This window comes from Eucalyptus grandis, chromosome 5, assembly GCF_016545825.1.
Source record: "Eucalyptus grandis isolate ANBG69807.140 chromosome 5, ASM1654582v1, whole genome shotgun sequence".
Lineage (NCBI taxonomy): Eukaryota > Viridiplantae > Streptophyta > Magnoliopsida > Myrtales > Myrtaceae > Eucalyptus > Eucalyptus grandis.
Genome location: NC_052616.1, coordinates 20,711,891 through 20,735,315, shown reverse-complemented (window position 1 = coordinate 20,735,315; position 23,425 = coordinate 20,711,891). Strand labels below are relative to the sequence as shown.

Sequence of the window (23,425 nt, the reverse complement as noted above, 5' to 3'; positions counted from 1 at the left end):
CTCCGCGGCTTCCTCCTCTCCCAGGTAATCCCCCTCCCTCCCTTCCCCCATCGAGCTTGCCCTAATCGGGTCTCTTGTTTTCCGGCGCTTGCCGTTTCTCCGATTCCCGGCGAGGCTGATTTCGAGCTCGTGTCTTTTTTCTTTTCTTTTTCCGATCCGTGTTTCCGGCGGCGGCGCGGCGGCGGCGGCGGCGGCGGTGGCGGTGGACAGGGTCAGGGATCGGCCCCGGAACGGAAAACTCGGCGCGTGGGAGGATCTTTGCAGTGTCGGGATATATGTCCTTCAATCAAGCCAGGTACCAGAAGAGCGAGGCGGCGCAAGATCGTAGAACCGGGCGATCCGCGAGCTTCAACCAGCAGCGGAGCTCCTCGGGCGGTTACAGTAAGGGCGGCGGTGCCCCCGCCCCTCCCCTTCTCTCTCCACCAATCGGAGGTATGAAAAAAAAATAGAAGAGAAAAAAGTTTCGGGAATCCGCCGGCCGTCCCCCCTCCCCGTCCGGGGATTCGGGTTCGGGGTCGGGGTTCCTGTTTTCGTAGGAAATTTCGGATTTTGATTTCTGGGTCGTGCGAGTTCGGCTTGTTTTGATTGACGGATTGCGGCGTTTCGCAGTTACAAGAAGTCGAATAATGCGCAGGGAGGCCAATCTAGGGTAAACGTACGGCCTCCGAATATCCCCTCGGAGCCCGCCGTGGGTGCTCCTCCGACTCAGCATAATCTGCAGAATGGCGCCCATGTACAGCCCCAGCCCCAGCCCCAGTCGCAGGGTACGATGTCATCCGCGGAATAAATTTCGGAACTTTCCTTCAGCGTGTCGGGTGTCGTTTGTTTTTGATTGTGTGCGATTGTGAGAGGAAGTCAGGCTGATGGAGCCGGTGTTCTTGGGGAAATATATGTCTTAATGTTCCCTTTTGCTGGTTATGGCTGATTTTGTTATTCTATGTTTCCTCTGCTGCATTTCAGGACAATCTGATGCTGGACATACGAGCGCCACTGCCAAGCCTGCTGAAACACCTCCAGCCTCCAATAGAAGCACCCGAGCTCTTCCAAAGGCTCCAACTTCTCAACCACCCGCCGTGAGTTCGTCTGAAATGCCGCCTCCCTCAACACCCCAAAAGGGTATGTGATTCTGCCTTTCTTGGTTAATGCAAACTTGAGCTGATATGATACTTTGCTATCTACCAAATATGAAATGTATATTTTTGCTGCTTAATTGATTTTACCATTTCTCATGGAATACTTATCCAGAATACGTCCAACTGGCCAGCGTGTTTAATTACTAGTTTCGCTGATTACAAGGACTTGGCTAATATTCTGAATTTTCTTTTCTCTTGGCATAGCTCCTGGAGATGCCTCTAAAGGATTTTCTTTCCAGTTTGGCTCCTTAAGTCCCGGTCTCATGAATGGAATGCAGGTAATCTACTATTTTGAATGCTATTTGACTTCTTCAAATTCTTGTCTGATGGTGCTGGTTCCTCTAATGCAACTTTTCCCGCAGATTCCTGCCAGAACGAGCTCCGCTCCACCAAATTTGGACGAGCAGAAACGTGATCAGGTTTTTCCTTTTCTTTTTCCCCACTCTTCTGGTTCTTTACTTGTGAAGATTGGAATTGGTGCACCTGCACCAATGCACATGTGTGCACATGCACGGGCTATTGATTTACTCTTTGCTAAGACAATGAAAGTATCGCAATGCATATTGTTAAATAATTTCTTGATGTCATTTAAGCTTGTCGTCTTAATGCCAACAGGTGCGCCATGATGCTATAAAAACTGGTCCACCGGTGCCAGTTCCTCCTGCTCCCAAGCATCCATTACCAAAGCGAGATATGAGTGCTTCTGACCATTCTATTGCTGGGGACAGCCATACTGTTTCGAAGGGCAAGAAGGATCAAGTCCCGCCCATTCCCCCATCAGTACAATCACAGAAACCTTCAGCCCACGCCATATCTGGAATTCCCATACAAATGCCTTTTAACCAGCCACAAGTTCCTATTCAGTTCAGTGGCCCCAATACTTCGATTCAGTCTCAAGGAATGGCATCTGCTTCCCTTCAAATGCCAATTCCAGTGCCTATGCTACCTGTGGGAAGTGCTCCTCCAATGCAGCAGCAGATGTTTGTTGCGGGTCTGCAGCCCCACATGATGCAACCTCAGGGCATCATGCATCAGGGTCAGGGCTTGAATTTTGGGGCTCAAATGAATTCCCAATTCTCCCCCCCGTTGGGAACCTTGGGAATGAGTATCGGTCCATATTCACAACAACAAGGAGCGAAATTTGGTGGTGGTCTTCGCAAGACTCCTGTCAAAATAACTCACCCAGAAACACATCAAGAGGTGAGGCTTGATAAACGAACTGAGGGGTTTTCTGATGGAGTGCCATCAAGCCGGTCTCATCCAAACGTATCTCCTCAAGCGCAACATATATCTTCATACCCACCAAACCATCCAGTCAATTATTATACGAACAGTTTCGGGGGCCCTGTATACTACGCTGGCCCCAGTACTCATCCTCTATCTGGTACTCAGATGACCCCCACCTCTCAGGCATCAAGATTTATCAACCAAGGGGCTCAAAGGATGACATTAACGAATTCCCAAGATAATTCGCAGCTTCCTGAGAGGACTGGCATCTCTATCCGAGCAGCTGTGGAGCCACCCAAGCAGGATCAAATGCAAAATTCCCTTGCTCCTCCTTCAGCTCTTGCACAGGGGACATCTAAGCCCAAAATTGGTTCTGATGGTGAAAATATTACTGGTTTATCTTCTGCAAATCTCTTACCTGCTTTTGATAAGGTTGAATCACCTAAAGCTGTCAACGTTTCTGCGAATTCAGCATCTAGAAATTCTGAGGTTCCAAGAGGCCCATTGTCAAAAGAAGCTGGAAGTCAATTAGGAGCATTGCCAGGGCTAACAAACAATATGTAGGGTCGACTGGTGCTTCTGGGGAACAGTCTGTAACCAGCTCTTCAACTGCCAATCGCTCTTCCACTGAAGTAGCTTTGACTAATTTCGCTGGAAGTCAATTAGGAGCATTGCCAGGGCCTAACAAACAACATGTAGGGTCGACTGATGCTTCTGGGGAACAGTCTGTAACCAGCTCTTCAACTGCCAATCGCTCTTCCACTGAAGTAGCTTTGACTAATGTTGCTGGAAGGAGAATGGAGAACCTTAGCAGGTCCAATTCTATCAAGAATCACGAGCAAGGAAAGAAAGGAGATGACCCACATCCAATCAAGGGATGATGTACCAATGATTCTCAGACTAGTTCTTGTGCAACCATAACCATAACTGCATTTAAAATTCTTCTAGGTCCATATCGTATTGTACTTATTAATTGCAGATTAGCATGTTAACATTTTTTAGCATTCCTGAACAGGTCGATGAAGAAGGAAACTCAGTCTCAGCTGTAGCTTTACGGGAATCCTCTCATAGTGGGGTGCTTGAGAATTTGGAAGCTAAGACAACTGACACCTGCCCATCAGGAATTTGTGAAGATGTTCCAGAGTCTGTAAGTGAATTGCTTTCGACGACTGATGCTCTCTCTCCTGATATTTTGGAACTTAAGTGCAATGGTGTTGGGGAAGGCATTGTCTCTGTGTCATCTGAAATTTCTGCTGGTGTACCGGTTCTTGATAATTCACAGAGTTCTCAACAATCAATTCAAGATGACTCCGCCGAGAAAAATGAAATTTTGGATAATACGGATGCTGACAGGGGTGAACTAGAAAGTACAGGGCCTGTTGTTGAACAGCCGAAAGAGTCTGATAGTTATGTGGTTTCTTCTGTCTCAGTCTCTTTAGAACATTCTGATATCATCAGGGGGTGACCAGGATTCTGCCCCATTGGTGAAGCTTCTGGGAAGGAGGTTCCAACTAGCACAACTGAAAGGACCGGCCTGGACGAAGAGAGATATGATCGAGGTATTGATAAGGCGAATTTGGAGATGCCTACATCCTCATCTGTGGATTTTAAAACCGGAGAAGCTACCCCTTGTGATGCTGTTCCTTTAGCTAGTGTTCATGGTGACAATTCTTATGCAGATGCCTCTTTAAATGGGAGGGATGAGGTGATCGACTCTTCTTCTGTTTCAATGTCTGAGTCTTTGAAAGCAGGTGCTGAGGATGATGGTGATGTTACGGAAAGTCTTGAAGACAGCTTGAAATCAGTTCAGACAGCAGTTCCCAAAGATAAGCCTGCTCCAGAAATAAGTAGGGCTTCAAGTAATTTAGCTAGAGGAAAAAAGAAGAGGAAAGAATTTCTCCTGAAAGCTGATGCTGCTGGGCCAACTCTCGATTTGTATATGGCTTACAAAGGTTCAGAGGAAAGGAAAGAAGCATTTAAGTCCTCCAAAGGCACAGAGATTCCTTCTGAGGACATTCATGACAACCAAGCAGCAGCTGAGACATCTCCAAAAGAAGCTGTGGTTAGCGATGATGTTGAGCAAATTAAAGCTGAGATAGATGACTGGGAAGATGCTGCTGATGTCTCTTCACCAGCATTGGAACCTTCAACTAGCGGGCAACAGGTTGATGTTTTTGTGCCTAGCAAGGAAAATAGAAATGGGTTTGTTGGAAGAAAATATTCTAGAGATTTTCTTCTGAAATTTGCAGAGAGATGTACTAATCTCCCTGAGAATTTTGAAGTGACACATGACATAGCCGAGGCATTCAATCCTTCTGTTAATGTTTCGCGTTTTGCTGACCGTGATTCTCACCCCAGTCCTGGGAGAACGATAGACAGGCAAAGTGGGGGTGCTCGGCTAGAGCGCCGTGGAAGTGGTTTGGTTGATGATGACAGGTGGAATAAACTGCCTGGTGCTGGTCCTTTTGGAGGTCCAGGGCGCGATCTGCGTCTTGATGTGGGCCTTGGGTCTAACCTAGGTTTGCGATCTGGCCAAGGAGGTAATTACGGTGTTTTGAGGAATCCTCGTGCACAGACTCCTGTCCAATATGCAGGAGGGATACTTTCTGGCCCAATGCAGTCCCCTGGATTTCAGGGGAATGCAGAGAAATAACTCTGATGCTGACAGGTGGCAGCGTGGTACTGGCTTCCATCAGAAGGGTCTGATGCCTTCACCTCAGACTCCATTACAGGTGATGCACAGGGCTGAGAATAAGTATGAAGTGGGTAAAGTTCAGGATGGGGAAGAGGGTAAGAAGCAGAGACAGTTGAAAGCTATCCTAAACAAGTTGACTCCTCAGAATTTTCAGAAATTGTTTGAGCAAGTGAAAGCAGTTAACATTGACAACGCAACCACTCTTAGAGGTCTTATCTCTCAGATTTTTGATAAGGCTTTGATGGAACCCACATTTTGTGAGATGTATGCTGACTTGTGTAGCCATCTTGCTCAAGAGTTGCCTGATTTCACTGAAGATGAGAATAGGATTACTTTTAAGAGGGTGCTTTTGAACAAGTGCCAGGAAGAATTTGAGAGAGGGGAAAGAGAGGAAGAGGAAGCCAATAAAGCTGAAGAGGAGGGTGAGATCAAACAGTCTGAAGGGGAAAGAGAGGAGAAGAGAATTAAGGCCCGAAGAAGAATGTTGGGAAACATCAGATTAATTGGGGAGTTGTACAAGAAGAAAATGTTAACTGAGAAAATAATGCATGAATGCATAAAGAAACTGTTGGGGGTTCAACAGGAGACTCCTGATGAGGAGGACCTTGAGGCATTATGCAAATTAATGAGTACTATTGGGGCGATGATTGACCATGCAAAAGCAAAGGACCACATGGATGCATATTTTGACAGGATGGGGATTTTGTCAAACAACATGAATCTCTCCTCAAGGGTTAGGTTCATGTTAAAAGATTTGATTGATTTAAGGAAAAATAAATGGCAGCAAAGGAGGAAGGTCGAAGGGCCAAAGAAGATTGATGAAGTTCATAGAGATGCTGCTCAAGAACGACATGCCCAGGTTGGCAGAAATTCTCGTGGGTCAGGGATCAATTCTTCAAGAAGTAGACAGCCAGTGGACTTCTCTTCAAGGGGCTCTAGTATGTTGTCCTCTCCAAATGCCCAGGTCAGTGGTTTCCGTGCGTTGCAGTCACAGGTCCGTGGGCCGGGCAGTCAGGATGTTCGGTTTGAAGAAAGACAGCCCCATGAGCCCAGGCCATTGGCAGTTCCTTTGTCTCAAAGGTTAGGTGATGATTCTCATTCAATCACCCTAGGACCTCAGGGTGGGCTTGGCAGGGGCATGTCTTACAGAGGGTCGTCATCAATGTCAAGCACTTCAGTAGCTGATATTTCCTCCAGCTTGATGGACTCTCGAAGAATAGCAGATGGTTCGAATGGATTTAGCTCTGTAGAGAAGACAAGCCATGGCTCAAGAGAAACTGGGACAAGTTCTATGGCAGACAGGCTTTCAGGCTCTGGTGCTTATGACCAAACCGGTGTGCATCGTAATAGGCCTGGCAGCCGAGAAGGTTTTGATAGATCTGGTGGAAATTCTCCTTCACTACGAGTACAGGGAACGAGTTTCTCTCAGGATATTTCTTCGGAGAAAGTATGGCCTGATGAGAAGCTGAGAGATATGTCCATTGCAGCAATTAAAGAATTCTATAGGTACATATTAGTTGCCTTCTCTTTTGTATATTATTGTCAGGATTTATCATTTTGGGAGGTTCAACCGTCACTGGGATGTCCATTTAACGACTATATTTTGAGACTTCTTATGTTAGGCCTTAATAAGCAGCCAAGAGAGGAGGAGAGAGAAGAAAAGAGGAGGGGAAGGGGGTCGTTGAATTGGGAAATGTTTTTCAACACTTCAATCATTTCCTTCCCTCTTGATGCTTGTGTACTCTTATATTGGCAATTTTGACTGCTCGGTGCTGAGTTCAAAATCTTCAATCTGTGGGCAGTGGTCTCTGGTTTGGTTATATGTGGTTTGCTGCCTTAGTTTAGTATGATCTAAGAAGAATTTACGTGATCTTGTTACCATAGCATGTTAAGTCAGGTCTTTAATGCATAGTTTCTTGCCATTTTTTGTGGATTAACTTAACTGAAAATGGACAAGGTGCACTTGCCCTTTGAGTATCACTGTTTATCCCTGCTTTCATCCTAGCACTGGGAAATGTTTTCCAACACTAGGTTAATCATTTCCGTCCCTCTTGATGCTTGTAGACTCTTATATTGGCAATTTGGGTTGCTCAGTGCTGATGTTTGAAATCTTGGATCTGTGGGCAGTGGTCTCTACTTTGGTCATCTGTGGTTTGCTGCCTTGGTTTAGTGTGATCTAAGAAGAAATTATGTGATCTTGTTATAGTAGTATGTTAAGTCAGGTTTTCAATGCATAGTTTCTTCTTGTTTCTTGTAAATTAGCTTAACTGAAAATGGACAAGGTGTACTTTCCCTTTGAGTATGACTGCATCAACCCCTGCTTTCATCCTACACTTATACCTCCAGTATCCAGGCATGACAAGCTTCCACTTTTGATTAGGTCAAGCCACTCACCACACTGTCCATGCAACAATATCATGGTTTAGGTTGCCCAGTGGTTCTTATTTGCTGTGTCATTGCTACCCCTTGGCTTGTTCTGACCTTCTTGGACACAAAATACTTTTATGCTCCAGCAGATTTGCGGCAACTTCAGTTATATTGTTATTTTAAGTAGGCAATTGTTCATATTCACTGAAGCCGGTAGCTTTTTAGATCATTTCTGAAAACGGTTGGGGGAAAAAGAGGAGAGAAGAATCCCTAATAAAAGTTGTGCTTGATGTAATTTTGTTATGCAAGCTGCATTGGGTACCTCTTTATAGTGATCAAGTGTTACTTCAAATTGGACAGTTTATAGTGCTCAAGTGTTACTTCAGATCGGACATTACTTTCTTGTGTAAGCACATATTGCATTTGTAAGCTGATAAAGATATCTGTTGCAATTCCTTTTTAGGTTGTTTAAGACCACATGCTAATATTGTTGTGTCTACTTTCAGTGCCAAAGATGAGAAGGAAATTAGTTTATGCATCAAGGACTTGAATTCTCCAAGCTTCTATCCTACCATGATCTCTCTGTGGGTTACAGACTCCTTTGAAAGGAAGGACTCGGAAAGGGATCTTCTGGCCAAGCTTCTAATCAGCCTTATTACTACTGAGCCTCAAGAGTGCATATTAAGTGAAGACGACCTTAAGAAAGGGTACGATGTTATGTTTAATTTTTCATTTTGAAGATTAATGGATGAAATGCACATATAGTCATTGCACTCTGCCTTTAAAACTGTACCAGGTTCGAGTCTGTGCTCACTACTTTGGAGGATTCAGTCAACGATGCCCCGAAAGCAGCTGAATATGTAGGCCGTATTTTTGGCAAAGTTATTGCTGAAACCATGATTTCATTGAAGGAGATTGGGCAGTTGATACAGAAAGGCGGAGAGGAACCTGGACAGCTTCTTAAAGTCGGGCTCGCGGCGGACGTCCTTGGAAGCACTCTGGAGGTGATCAAATCCGAGAAAGGTGAGACTGATTTCAATGAGATTCGGTCACGATCCAACTTGCGGTTGGAGGATTTTCGGCTGCCGGGTACTAGAAGCTCGAGGATTTTAGACAAGTTCATTTAGATGATTAAGATGGTGCTCGTTGTATCTCTCATAATTGCTATTTAATATAGAAAGTTTTTTTCTAAGAGTTGCGCGATAATCTGTTTTGGTTGGCCTTGTCCGCGCCATTGAATAGTTTTATTCTTTGAAAAATCAAATGCAATTTCCAGAGGTTCAATGGAGCATTAAACCTTGAGCTAAGTATTTGTTTTCATACAAGGGAGAATACAATATGGTCAATATATAGTTAATTAGCAATCTGATCTCGTATCTGTGGAGGTTTATCTTTTTAATCATATAATTTTCGTGGAAAGATTAGGGCTCGGATTGAATGCTTTTTTTAGTTTTCTTGTGGGATGGTTGTGAGTTGTGATCGCTTGGAGTCCAAGGAAACTGTTACTTGAGGATTTTGCCTTTCTGTAGTTACGATGTTGCTTTAGAAGGAGAAAGTGCTTCTGAGGTTGGACTGTCTACTCTCTTCCGGAACCTATAGGATTCTTGGTACAGATTAAGTAGGGAAACACTAGTTAATCGTCTCCTAGCCACTCTTTTTTATATATATTTAAGATATTGATAATTGCTGAGGACGTGCTTCTCTTCTCGTGAAAAATCTGATGAATCTTTGGATCCGGGGGGTGGTGTTGGAGTTCCGAGAGTTACGACAGTTGTCGACTGGACTGTCGGATCTAAGCATATATGTTATGTACAATCCAAAGGCATGACCTCGGAGCTCAAGTCGCGCGGGGAGGTTTTGTAGAATACCCTGTGGGCCTCGTGAATTGGGTAAAATCGGGATTTTCAGCTTGCGTTATTTGACCTTGTTTGGTCCACAGGTTTGAGTTTCCATCGAATTTCTTGTTGCGTGCAGCTGGACATGATGGAACTTGTGAGGGATTTTGAGTAGACAGACTGTTAAAAACGACCAAACGCCATCCCAGTCACATCGCATGTCGGTATTTCCCTGGCCGAAATCTGAAATCTCGAGGCCGGGCTTTGCTTGGACTGTTCGTTCTTAAATACCCATCTTCGCTTTCGTCTCCTTGTGCAGCTTGTAGTAGTTTTCCTTGGATGTTCGACCGTCTTGTCTAATAACAGTTAGTTTAGATCATGCCACAAACTTAATAAAGTGTGATTAAGAGTGCATTTGTTTCCTGGGAAAATATTTTCTGTATTTTTCGATGCTAAGCTTGCTTAGAAAAATGATTCAACGAAAAATACTTTTTTTAGTCAATAGATAATACTTTTCTATGAAAATTTAAATTCAAGAAAATGATTTTCCTTTAAAAGAATCGGAGATCGTTTTCCCAAATATTTTTCTAGTTTTTGGACCCTTGGTTAATGAAACTTTTATTCTAATAAAAATATTTTTTTAAACACCAATTTATTTTTATTTAATTTAAAAATCAATTTATTTATTTATTTATTTATTCTTCTTTTCCCTTCTGCTGCTTCCTCCGCTGGCCACATGCCTTAGTGATGGCCAGTGGCTCAACGATTGGCCATGACGTGAGACAACGAGCTCGAGGCTCAACCGATCCAAGAGAGCCTAAGCTGGCTGAGGCAACTGAGCTCAGGCTCGCCAAATCCAGGCCAGCTCATGGCTCAACTGAGGCCAGTAAGCTTGGGACTTGCTAGATCCCAGCAAGCTCGCAGCTCACCCGATGCTGGTGAGCTTAAGGCCAGCAAAGCTCAAGTCCGCCTATGGTGATCATTGCAGGGCAAGCCTCAAGCTCGCCTATGGCCATCGCCAGCTGATTGCAGCAAAGGAAGTCCCGAAAAAAAAAAAAAAAATCGATTTTTTTTTTTTTCCTGAGATTCAAATTATTTTCCAACGAAGTCCAAACATCCAAAAATGTGTTCAATCATATATCACCAAAAAAAAAAAAAAAAACCAAGGAGCCCAGCAAAAGCCGAGCCAACCTTTAGGAGAGACTTCGGGCCACCATGTCCAAGACCAACTTCTGGCCATCGTCATCAGACAAATCAATTATTACGTGTACTACTCTCGAGCGTAGGCAAGCCTTACTCAAGGCTAGACATAAGATATCCCTTCGGCATAACACAAGTCATCGGAAGGACTCACTAAAGCACGAAAGCTAGGATATGAATTCATCTTTGGCTAGGTCGTGCTTTTCAATTTTGAGACAAATCTCCGAGCCCACCCATTCGCATTGCAGGCCTGGACTGGCCTAGCGGCTGCCAAGGCCTTGAACAGGCGTGTACTCCCATACTCCATGTTAGTCCTTGTACTCAGGCCGAGCTTTTCACTATGTTAGTTCAAATCACGTTCCATGGAAGGCAAGCTCACCGTTCACATGTAATCAACGCACTTATTATACCAAGGGGAACACATGTTGCTCCAGCAATATAATCAATTAATCAGTCAATCCGACAAGCACGCAAGAAATAACATTTCACAAGTAGAAACTCACGCCCTCCTAGTCCGTCTATATTGTACTTAACTGTGCTCTTAACTGTACTGAACCTATATGGCAACGAAAATACAAAGACGGCAATCGATGTACTTGCTGACTTCATAGGGAGAAAGGTTTTGTGTACACGTCAAACGTCTGGCAGGCAGTTAATTGTGGCTCCTGTGGAAAGAAGAACATTCAGAAATCAGTCCAGAAATCTGAAATCAGTATGTGGTTTCTTATGAAGTCCCGTGCAATGTTCCAAATATTCATTCCCCTGCCACTTTCTTTGACGATGCTAACCTGAATTACCCATCTCATACCTTTTCATGCCGGGTATCACCGCTAAAAGAGTGAATCTATCTTTTATGTGACGCCAAAAATTCTATGGAACTAAAACTAGAGTGAGACTATACAATATCGTTTTTAACTATACCACTAAGAACACATGCGTTCAGTACCATCACATCTTGCGAAGGTCGTTGACTAGGTAGTGTGCCTTTAGTTTCTCTATCTGAAAGAAATATATATCAAGAGGGCACTGTTTTCTTGAGAAAAGGAAGGACACTATGAGGAGCCATGACTGTCTCTAGTACTGACTATTACTAAAATGTGGATCATGCAGTAGTCAACACAACCATAAGGAAGCACCTGTCTTAGCCCACCGCCAATAGAACTACCACCAGCCACAAGCATGGTAATCAAAGATGTCACAACACCACCTCCAGCAAGACCAAGACCACCATCATTTCCTGTATTTCGTATAGTGGTGCGCATGGAGCTGAGTATGCTACCATATGTAGATCCATGTCCACGCTCAATCGCTTGGATGAAACAGAAGGTCATAGCTCCGGTTGATGTAATCCGTGACAAAGCCTGTATGGAAAGACACATGAAGTTAAACAAATTCCTTTATTGCATTCTGAAGCTGGATACTGCAATTATGATGCTCGTAGATATTGTGCATACTCTCTTGTAAATACTTACAGATGTGTCTGCTGAAGTTTGGTCATCATCGCAGCCACTGAATGAAATGACTTCTCCACCATTTGTTCCCTTGTAAATACCAGATCGAGGGCGATGATCCTCCCATATGTAACGGCCAGCCCTTTAACCATGAAAGAATATCGCATTAAGGATGTAGATAAGAACTGGCATCACAGCTTAACATTGTAGCCAGAACTTGCATGTTGGATGTGGAACAGAATTACTATTGACGGTCCAAAAATGATCCATAATTTATGTGGAGAAATCAACATGCTTTCGGTCTGGCAATGTCAAAACCAGAATCATTATTTTTTTCGGATAGAAAGATGTCATAATCTCAGTCATACCTAGTAAATAGTAATAGTGAATAGAAAAACTGACCTGTCCATTCGGCAAAGGAACGATAAATCAAGTACAGTGCCGCTATGGCAGGCATCTATTATCGCATGAAGCTTAACACCATGAGGAAGAGGTCTCACAATCGTTGCATTAATCTCATCATCGACAATCATACCCTGGGTTTCAAAGTCAAGGGGACACAATGTTTCATCATAACCATCAGCTTCATCACCATTATAGTTTCTTTGCCGTGAACCATGACCTGAGTAATGGAATACAAGGGAATCTCCAGGTTGAAGGCCTTGGACAAGCCAACACAGTGCCATCCTCATGTTCTGTTTCGTTGGAATTCTGTAAGGGTCGGTTTCTTCTTCTGCAACACAAGTTTAAAAGGACAACTTCCCTTTTTAAAAGGTGCATGCAGTGATGAAGAAACTCGCAAGCTGACACATCCAGAGGAGGGTTCCTCATAGAACTAGAGTCCAGATTACAGCACGTTCAAGAAAATGACACAAATTCTAAACCACAGTGAAAGAGTGTCCCGACATTCTCGGAGGCAAAGTTTGTAATTTCGCTACACTTGGTTGGTTATTACTGGCTTTCGCAGCATAATGCTTTCCAGAGAAGACTTTCCATTGAGATGATCAGCGGATGGTCACGAAAACAAAGCTCGGTTAATTTCCACAGAACATGATCAATGCCTACCCACTTTTTGAAGCCACGCATTGCAGTATTACTCAGGAAAAAGCCAGACTCATCAATGACTGATAAGCATCAAAGTATCCGCTCAATAATGTCATAAAATCTACAGTAAAATCATAATTTTTTTTTTAGGGTCGAACTGCAAAATCAGGATAGTAGCTAGCGAATCCAACATCACCAAACGATTTCCTTTTTGGCCTAAACTATCGCATAAATAATCAAGAAAGATAACGTGCGATTAGCGCCGAAATGCAGTTAATGACTCAAAGGCCGAATCTCCAAAGCGAGCAAAAGCAGCGAATCCAACCCTAGCGTCGGCCGACCTACGCTTCTAGACGGATGGATGGAGATACCGCGAAAGATTCTAACGCGCGGAGGATTTGATCGAAGCTCGATCGCAGCAATACCTGTAAGCATGAGAATGGATTCCTGTGGGAAATGGAACTTGTTGATGAGCAGGTACCGCATGCACTTGGCGTCGTTGAGGCACCCCTTGAGCTCGTGCCTCGAGTACTTGTACGATATCCCGCAGATCACCGCCCTCTTCCGCCCGTGGGGGCTCGGCGGGGCGCCCGGCGGCGCGTGGCCGTAGGGCGATGGCGGCGGGGCGGCGCGTGGGCAGCGTGAGGGGCCGGGGCCGGGGCCGCGAGGGGAGGGGCCGCGCGGTGCTCGGCGATGTGCGTGACGGCCTGGCAGATGGCGCAGCGGATGGATCGGGCCCCCGGGGCAGCTGCAGCGGGTGCTGCAGCCGGAGCAGGTCACCAGCATCACCGGCAGCGGCGGCGGATACATGTCCCCCTCACCGTACCTCGCCGGAGGATCGGGGCGCGAAGGTTCCGGTCGTGGTCGTCGCCGGCGGGGAGGCGATCCGGCGAGCGGGCGGCGATCGGAGGGGCTTTTCTGGACGCGTCTTGAAGACGAGGAGGAAGAAGGGAGGAGGAGGAGGATGAGGAGGGGCGTAGCTTCGATAATTAGGAGGAAATCGTCTAAATGACGTTGACATTTCGCATATGGCACGTCGTTATCGTTGACCAGTGTGATCGGAAGGGATGGGCGGGCGGGGCGGGGCGGGGCGCCGTGCCGACAGTAGGATCCGACCCGACCCAATCGCGTTCAAGGCGTAACGAAGCCAATATCAGCCCATGGTCCGGATGAGCAATTCCATTCTAGAATTTATGAATCCACTCAAGAATTGGACTGCACCGTGAGTCCCACTAAACTTCACTAGATAAAGGTAAAGAAAAAAACAAAGAACTTTCATATTGCAAAATTTGTAATATCGGTAAAAAGATCAAACTCATAAGCCATGAGTCGATGTGTGTTGAATTTGAAAGTCGAAGCCGTGAGTAAGAAGAGATAGTGAGACGAATCAGACAAGGTAAGAGTGAGACCAGATGAGCATTCAATTAATGGGTGTTGAGCTTCAAATTAAGGGTTTTAAGGTTTTCCTTTTTCTTAATTTGTTTTTTGGTCAAAAACTTTTCTAAATAATTAAATATATATTTATATATTACTCATCTAGTTCGGATTGGCAAGTGAGTGGTTTCACACCAAAAACAAAAAACCAGATTAGTACCCACTAGTTCTAATAAATTGGAATCCAGCTCCCTTGAAACCACTAATTTCGACCCGATTCTATTTGGTTCTAGACGGTTCCCGATTCTTTGTACAATCCTACCTGCCAATAGCACTTTTTATTTATTTATTTATTATAAAAGTAATATTGTTATAAAAAAAAATGGCCCCAAACTTGGCAAGGGCTATTAATTAATTATGCCTAGAAGATATGCTGCTCTTAAAAATGTGTTTTTTTCTTTTCGAGTTTCGGAGTAGGTGGATAATGCGTTTCCTTTTAAACTTCTTTTGTTGACTTTCTTAAAATAAAAATAAATGCGAGTTCGAAAGCCTGTGATCAGTGTAATTGGGCCGGAATTTATTGTTTCACTATAGCCGAGATGACAAGTACTTGTCAAGACACTAATTAAGCATACTTAATTTCGAATGATCACACATGACATGAGGAGATTGCTTGAATTAATTACTCCGATAAGTAACTATTAAGGCGCTTTTCAACAAAGCACTTGTTAGATAAAGAGGCCATCTCGAGGCGGTCCGAGAATATTATCTCCCTCGAGATTCTCGTTCAAGATCACACTTTTCAAAAATTTTATTTATGTTCAGGGACCGCCGTCAACACTATGATTGGAGTACATCTTGAATAGAATATCCCAAGGGTTGGAAAGGGAACTCTGGATAGACGTGACCCTTTTCTCAAAGCATGACGCGTTTTTTTATTCAACATTTCATTAGATCCCGAATATAATAACCCAAGAGAGAGTCTGGAAAGGGACTTTGGATAGAGGCAGCGGGCACGACCTCTTTTCTCAATGGACTTTAAGAAAACACAAAAAGGGAAAGTTCCATTGTGGTCCAAAGTTAGGGTTGACGATGGACCTTCCCCAACTTCCCCATCCTCGCAATGACGTCCGATGGTCTACCGCATCAATCTTTAAGGCAACGCTAAAGAATTGCTTGTCCGAGATCATACGCTTTTAGGAGGGAAATTACACAATCAATCCTAAATTTGTATGGAAATTAATTCGATCTTAATTTTTTTATTATTTTTTTTAATGTAGCCCTAATTATTTGTGTAAAATTTTAACGAAGCCGTTTGACCAATTGCCCTGTTGTCAATGTGCCAAGTAGGACGTCGCGTTAGCAATTTTTAGAGGCAATTGGCCGAAAAAATGGCATTGGCACTAGCGCAAAGGTTTAGAACTATAATGATAAAATTGAAAAATTTAAGACTGAATATACATCCTCATAATAGGTTTTGAACTGATTGGGTCATTATCCTATGTTTTAAAGTTCCGTAGCTAGGAAGCAAAGCGGAGGATAACAAAGAAGCAACTGGGCTTTTAAAATGGATCCCGTTCCCGTCTCAAAATCCTTACAATCTAACTGGGCTCTGGGGGCGAGATAATTTTCTTCCATGGGGCACCGGAAATTTGTACGCTGCAGGATTCCGGACAGTGCCCGGAATGGTCCAAAATTTTCTATAACCCGCAAGACATTACACCGAGTTAAGGGGAAGGCAACAAGCAACGCCGGGCAGGGCAGAGCGGGTATTAGCGTTATCATGACGACGGTCGACCACCATGATGACAGATAACACCCCATTGCTATGGTCACCGTTGATAACGGACAACAACAAAAGCGGAAGCAGTTGACAGGAGAAACCACGGTCGCTCAATTCGGCCAGAGATCCCGATCGAGAGGCCGATGCCAATCTACTCTCCTCAACTTCCTTTTATGGAGGTGGCCCCTCCCAAACGACAACGTCCACCACGACAACAAATGAGATCATTGTCTTCTCAACGGATCAAATTTTTATTCATCGGAGAACTTGGAAACAGTTTAAAAAAACGATTGTTGTTGCATGCTTGATATTGAGGCTTATCATACATTCATTACGCCATAACTTTTTTTCTTTTTCAATAGAAGAGTACCGTAGCAAACTGCTTATCCGATTGAAAGAAAATCTGAGAGTTATCGCGACAGGTTTAGGACAAGGTTTGATTACCCATACCTGTCCCACTTCCTAACGGCCTAAGGCCAGGACATCAATGACTCGCATCAGAAGATTCTCTCAAGAGGAGAAAACCTTGCCAGAATTTCCGTCGCAATCCCTGATTACTTGCATGTTACAGAAGGAAAACAGCAAAAGGAACAAACTGCTGAACTCTAATGTTGAGACCAGCAAGAAGCCCCCAGGGCTCCAAGATCATCACCACCGTGCCCAATGTTAGAACTTCATTTCTTCACCAAAACAAATGAATAGATTTGTTACTTCACAGACAGATAAAATCCTAGCCAGCACACATGTATGTTGGAGTGGTGACCGGATCAAGCATGACATCAAGAGCACCAACCAAAGCGAATCATGATCAACTCATGAAACCTACGACTGCTCTAGTATGAAAGAACACACACCTGTAAGACTGTTTAGCCCGAGCCATAGTTCAATCAGCCATCAATATAAACGAAATCTATTCCAGTTGCTGTGCCCATCAAGGTTTGGCAAGTGTGCTAAGCCTATGGTCATGCCCGTGGATCTGCAAAGATTCAGAGACTTTTACAAGCATCGGTACCCGAATTATTAAAACTCCACGGGATGGTGCCTTCCACTTCACACGTTAAGACTTGTGAATCTTGAAGCCGAAAACTCTTGGAACATAATTCTGCACTGCCTTTTGAGGCTTTAGGTGCCCATACGTCATCAAAAATAGATGAGGAAATGTTGTTCCAAAATATGCTCCATCGATGTCTTGTTCAAGTTAAGAAATTTCTCAGATGAAAAAATAGAGGACACAACAAACTTGTCAAGTATTGTAGGCAAATATGGTGCATAAAACCAAACTAAATAAACAAAAGACAGACTAGAATCAAACTTAAAGAAATCACAAAATATATATATATATTTCCAATCTGCCATATTGGCCCCTAATTATGGGTAAACTACAACTGACTATCTGCCCTATAAATCATAAAGCAGCCAAATATACCAGCCATAGCAATGGCGGCTATCTCCTCTGACAACTCTTTTAACACTAGCAACTTACTTGCAACACGTTCTAGCAGGAATTTTCTCATGCATTTTTTTTTTAATATCATAAGATTCTCCTCAAGTAATCCCACGGAACTCTACTATAAATCTGGGACTTGCTAGCAAGTATAACCTAGAAGTTGGCTACAAGATAAATCGACAGAGCATTCACCATCCAAGACATGAAAATCATGCCCAAATGCATGACCATAGAGTGAGCCTCAACCAAAACTTATTGTAGCATCTAACTCTTAAACAGCTAAAATTTCAACGGTCCAGTATATGCTAAGATCAATATGAAACAATCCATCCAGTGTTGGGGTTCTGTATCTTTAGTGAGAAACTTTACTGAGAGTGATGAAAAACGTTTCAGGACAAGCATGTCCACAAATTGGTTGTAAGCAAGACAGAGTAGCCAAAGAGAAAAAAAAAATGGCATTAGAAATAAAATAAAATAAAACAGAGAGAGAGACCAGTTTCATTTATATGCTTAACAGGCCTATCCCATCAAAGATCAACAGTAGTCAGGAGAAAGAGACATACAGCCAGAGAACAACCTTAAAACAATCAATCAGCTTCACAAGAAAATGTCAGGGTGGCCAGTCTGCAGTTGTACTGTCTAAGAACTACTGCTGACATTGCCTGGCTTTTTTCCTCCTCTATGTGCAAGGCTTTTTTATTCAGCAACCTTATATATGTAAAGCACCTACCAAGTGTTCAAGCTTGACAATTATGTAATCAACCAACACTAGCATTATGACTGAGCTTTTCAGTTCTCTAGGCCCCTACACCTCTAATAGATTTATGACTTTTTACCTATAATTCAAAAAGAAAGGACATCACCGATTCACAAATAATATAATCTCGTGAGGAGAAATTCATAAAAAATTCTCATGTGAAAATAAGGATACTGCCTTGGTACTTGGACCGTGGATAATAAATATCTTCACATTTGGGACAGTAGATCTTCACAGTGCTTGATCGAGGAATGTCTGATTGACCAACCGGAAGGCATGGTTGACCACAACAGTAAACTCTAGGACATCTGCTAAAATCACAATTCCTGTACTTCTCTAACTGCATCAGATGCAATTGCAACATTAAAGAACAATAAATTGCATGAAGAATTGATATTTCTTTGGCAGATGAAGAAAGTACACTCGGGTCTTACCATTGCAGCCATTCCCTTGCTAGTCAAAATGTACCTAACATGAATTAGACCATATAGCATCTCTGCTGCTGATTCAACTAATTCGTTTTGTTCTTCAGTGAACATATCACCTGAGCATACATTTATAAGAGAAGTTACAGACAATACCACCCATATCTATAATCAACAATTCACCAGATGTTAGTCGGCATCTCAGTTACTGAAAAGGTTGGTTATAATAGAAGTCATTCGTTCATTAATATTTAATTAGAACTTCAACATTAAACTTAGATAATTACTTTGAAACTATAAACCAACTAAATATTGAAGTCAAAAGTGAGCATACACTTATACCAAAAGTCACAAACCATACCACCCATTTCTATCAGGTGACTGACAATTCAGCAGATGTCAATCAGCCTTTCAAATACTGAAAATTTTGATTACCTCACTAAAAACTATAATACAACTAGAAGCCATTCAAGCATTAATATTTAATTTGAACTTCATCATTATTTAATTTGAACTTCAACACTGAACTTAGATATTTCCTTTAAACCTATAAACCACATAAATATTTAAGTCAAAATTGACAAGATGCCATTGGACTAATAGAACAACCTTCCACATGCTATAAAACAGACGAGCAACGCAACTAAGTATGGCTTTCTCCAGCGCCCTCCGAATTTAGGGGTGAACTAACATCTTCAATCCACCCCGTAGGGAGATCACTCAATTATACTAGAGAGATCTTATGGTTAAGAAAGAAGCAACTTTTTCTCCATGAAATATTTACAATAATTTCCTGATGCTGAAGTACAAATAGAAGAGTAGTTGGGCCCGTTTGGTTCAACTTTGGGGAAATGGCTTTGCATTTCCCCAAGTATCTTTGAGTGAATGGGCATTTTGTGAAGGCAAGTGCGTTTGGAAACCCAATTTTTTGTGTATATTTTGCAAAGCTACTTCAAGGTGAAAAGAAAAATGAAAAAAAGAAATGAAAAGGGAGGAGGAGATGCAGCTGCAGGGGAAAATCGTGGGGGAGCGGCTGGTGGAGGTGGCGCTGGCGCTGGTGGCGGTGGGGGAGGCGGCTCACCTGAGGTCGCCGACCTTAGGCGACGCCCTGGGTCACTCGACCTCAGGTGACGCTGCCTGAGGTTGCACGGCCTCAGGTGGTGTCGCCCGACCTCATGCCACCTCGCGTGAGGTCGCACGACCTCAGGCGAGGCTTCTCGGCAGCCAGATCTGGCCCGGGGGCCAGATCTCCCCGGCAGCCAGATCTGGCCGCTCACGGCTGAGCACCGCCCGCCGTGGTGGAGCAGCAAGTTCCTTGAAGAAGACGATGAACAGTATTTTCGAGGGCCAAAGGGGAAAACATGGGGTAATATTGGAAAGAAAAAAATTCATTAAACCTCATAGTAGCATTCCGAAAATGCTGAAAGCCCAAAGTTCAGCATTCTAAATGCTAGCATTTGGCCAAGGACACCTCCAAATGCTGAACCAAACACCTAAAATTTTTCCCAAGGGGCTTTCGGGGCTGAAATCCCCTTGGGAATTGCTAAACCAAACGGGGCGTTATCCTGTAGGCTATAACTGAGTCAGAAGCAAAGGATTTGTCTATTCCTTTGGAAAATGATGGAATGGCATCTCAAGAGGTATTACAGATGTAAATTGACACCACTAAATAGAGAATATCCAATCTTCTCCACCATTCAAATAACTTTGAATCCACAATATCTGAGTTAATAGTCCAGTCCACAGATAAAACCACCTTCAAGCATAAATATGTTCTCAATCTCAATTCATAAAGGCGAATCCTTAAATTAACTAAATTTTGACCTGAGGTAATAGAAAATGCAGTCCTTAGTTGTTTTAAAAAATCTTTAATTGACAAGTGTTCTCCAAACAAAGGTCACTTACAAATGGGTAAAGAACATTCCCTGCATCAAGATAAGCAAGATCTACACGTTGCTACACTATATATTCACAAAGCCAATGTAAAATGGCATTCAAAAGCCTATTTAAACGCTTGGAATAAATAAACTGAACTCTTGGCCATATTCAACAGAGTACTTTGTTTGCATATACTCTTGATTGCTATACTAAAAAGAGCTTTCTCCCGATCTACTGAATATGAAAGTGGTCCTTTCTAGCAAATCCAAACTTCATTATTCTTGTAAAAGAATGTTGAAAACGTAACTATCCATTTTGCAGCCTCTAGCAAATTCAACATGGAAGAGATGTCCAAATGGTAGCCACTACTGCAGTGATTGAATGTAGCATATACCCCTAGAATTTAAGCACTGAAAATGGAGGAAGATTCAAAACAGACGAGGAGATCAATGTCAAGATAAAGGTCAGGATGAACTTACTATGAGAGGATTCAACATCCAAGATTAGATCAAGTGCATAGTCATAGTATGGAACTTGACTACTCAACCCACAAAGGTTAAAGTCATCTTGGATGTATTCGTCGTCAACTTCACAAAAAAATTCATTCCCTCTCAAGTTGCAGAACCATGAAATCCATGATGTGTCATCTCCATCAGAACCACTGACATCGGACTCTTCACTGTCTGTTTCATGTTCCTCTGTTCCAAAAGGACATGCTGGTTAGTAATAACCAAACAAAACAATAGAAGCTCTCTCCCCTCCCTAAGAAAATCGTACAATACAACCAAAGCTGTTTCTTCATTCTGTTACTTCACACTACTTAATATGAACTTCAGAAAGCTCAATAAAAAGCATGATGTCGGCATCAATCATTATTTGGCAAAAAACCCAAAAAATAAAAATAAAAATAAATGAATCACCAGAAGCATGAACCATAAGGGATATAATTCACTCTGAAGAAATACTTTAGGGGTCAGATAAATGACATTGAAAATTAGACAGTAAGATTCAGAATTGCATATGCGCCATAATGTCCCATAGGAGGAAGCTAAAGGAGCCGATTGGATAAGAAAGGCCTCCGTTAGAAGTTAGAAAGAACAATGTCTCAAACAAGAGGAAAATTTTGCATAGATAACATAGATTAACTGCACAGAAAATTGACAGCAGATTCACGTTTAAGGTGGAAAAAGACAAAAGGCTAAAAAAAATGCAGGATAGGAATTGTTTGTAGAAAAAACAAAAGGTTGAACGAAAGAGCAGTCCAAATCTTTTAAACTAATTCGACACAATAAAGAATATGCCAATGAGTACAAAAACCACATCTGAAACAAGGCAATCATGAACCTTGTATCTACCAGCATTGAAGTAGAATCTCTCAGTCATGCAGTGGATTTCTTAAGAGGCGGCACTCCTAAATGTCAACTAGCTCAAAAAACTCCACAGTATAAAACTGAAAAGGGGCTAACAGTAGGGAACTACGAGAATGAGACCAAAAGGTTCTTTACCACCAGCCACCATACACAAGTAGAAAAAAAGAATAAGATCAAAATGGGAACTTTCCTACCATACAAGTGAACAAGCGAGGTCTGATTGATCTTTGGTCATGGCAGTTTACTCCATATAATCGACCAAAATATTTATCGAACAACAACTGACACCAACTTAGATACATGAGCGAACTAGAGCTTCAGAACAACTGAGCGTGCTCCACATTGCAAGCTAAGACATAGCAAATTCAAATCTAAAGCGTCTGGCAAAAAAAAAAAAAGCATCCTCAACGAGTTAACCCTTCGGTAAAAGGCTAACCGACCTTTTTCTTCCCATCATCACCTGATGAGCTAGAACGAAACCTAACAGGGTTTATCAACCTCCACCACACACGCACACACGCCATCGATCGCAATGCGCATCGAAATGTCAGGGAATAATAGCCAAACGGAAGCTGGAAATGGCATTAAACCCAACAGATCCAGGGCTCGAGGCACGAAAATTGCCCCCCAACGAGAACCACCGCGGACCTCACACGCCGCGCAAAATCCGCCGCCCGCGAACAACAAAACCAACCGAGACGCCGAGAACAGCCACAGAGAGAGAGAGAGAGAGGAAGCGAAGCTGACCATCGGAGCACTTGCTTTTGGACAGGGAAGTGGCCGGGCGAGGGTCGCGGTGATCGAGGTGGGAGGACTTGCCGGCGGAAGTGGAAGGGACGGGGATCCTCTCCTTGTCCTTGGATCTCGAGGTGGAAGGGGAGGACTTCTCGAGCTGCTTGTCCAGGGCGTCGTTGATGATCCTCCTCCGATCGACCACCTCCGACTTCGACGAGCCCCCGCCGCCGCCGCCGCCTCGGTCCCTGTACATGTCGATCCCCCACCGCCGGGCGGCCGCCGCCGACGATCACAACGGTGTGAGCAGCTACGACGACGTCGGTGGCTGCGTCGAGACGGCGTGCGAAGGGGATGCGATGCTCCTGCGCATCGGGAGGAGACGATGCTTCGGGGGTCTGAGCTGGACCTCGGAGATGGCGAGGCAGAGGCGAAGTATCAGAGGAGAGAGAGAGAGAGAGAGAGAGAAGGGGAGCGACGGAGGAAACTAGGGTTTCTGGAGAGAGGGAGCGCAGAAGACAGGGAAGGGAACGCAGGGTGCTGCATCAACCCCCCCCACCAGCTTACCCGCAGAGAAAAGTACAGGGGAAATGACCAATTTGTCCAATTGCTTTTGGACATTCTCGAAGTATTGTTGTTTCCGACAAGCAATCATTCCTGTAAAAAAGATTTTTTTCCCAAATAAATGGATTCTGAGGTGTTGTGTT

At 43.5% G+C, this 23,425-nt stretch overlaps 3 protein-coding genes across 4 annotated transcripts; 1 reads left to right on the top strand and 2 right to left on the bottom strand.

Annotated features, from left to right (window-relative positions):
• Positions 1-275: 275 nt before the first annotated feature.
• Positions 276-8,788, top strand: LOC104446386 (eukaryotic translation initiation factor 4G). The gene is given in 11 exon segments (XM_039313441.1): positions 276-295; positions 610-764; positions 961-1,116; positions 1,338-1,411; positions 1,496-1,552; positions 1,749-2,920; positions 3,363-3,727; positions 3,830-4,994; positions 4,996-6,561; positions 7,929-8,129; positions 8,219-8,788. Coding segments are annotated over 11 exon segments (5,262 nt in total). The 3' UTR covers positions 8,550-8,788.
• Positions 8,789-10,846: 2,058 nt separating this feature from the next.
• Positions 10,847-13,930, bottom strand: LOC104444483 (metacaspase-1). Its single transcript, XM_010058154.3, is given in 7 exon segments — positions 10,847-11,122; positions 11,594-11,818; positions 11,930-12,050; positions 12,311-12,641; positions 13,378-13,618; positions 13,621-13,693; positions 13,695-13,930. Coding segments are annotated over 7 exon segments (1,119 nt in total). The 5' UTR covers positions 13,763-13,930; the 3' UTR covers positions 10,847-11,062.
• A 2,719-nt stretch (positions 13,931-16,649) lies between these two features.
• On the bottom strand, positions 16,650-23,279 carry LOC104444482 (putative casein kinase II subunit beta-4). 2 transcript variants are annotated; one of them, XR_725419.3, is made up of 6 exons: positions 22,734-23,279; positions 21,096-21,314; positions 18,748-18,857; positions 18,488-18,653; positions 16,964-17,297; positions 16,650-16,789 (listed from the first exon to the last, which is right to left on the bottom strand). XR_725419.3 is itself a non-coding variant. In XM_010058152.3 (5 exons), the coding sequence occupies exons 1-5, from the start codon at positions 22,972-22,974 to the stop codon at positions 17,167-17,169; spliced, it is 867 nt and encodes a 288-aa protein (XP_010056454.1). In that variant the 5' UTR covers positions 22,975-23,279; the 3' UTR covers positions 16,650-17,166. The 2 variants fall into 2 exon arrangements, 1 of the variants encoding a protein (XP_010056454.1); XM_010058152.3 differs by having other exon boundaries at positions 16,650-17,297.
• Between the last annotated feature and the right edge of the window lie 146 nt (positions 23,280-23,425).

Coding starts and splice junctions, on each gene's coding strand:
- LOC104444482 (XM_010058152.3), bottom strand. CDS start 22,974: ATGTACAGGGACCGAGGCGGCGGCGGCGGCGGGGGCTCGTCGAAGTCG. Junction 21,315..22,733: donor CAAAAGCAAGTGCTCCGATG/GTCAGCTTCGCT, acceptor CTTTTGGAACAG/AGGAACATGAAACAGACAGT. Junction 18,654..18,747: donor GCAAGGGAATGGCTGCAATG/GTAAGACCCGAG, acceptor CATCTGATGCAG/TTAGAGAAGTACAGGAATTG.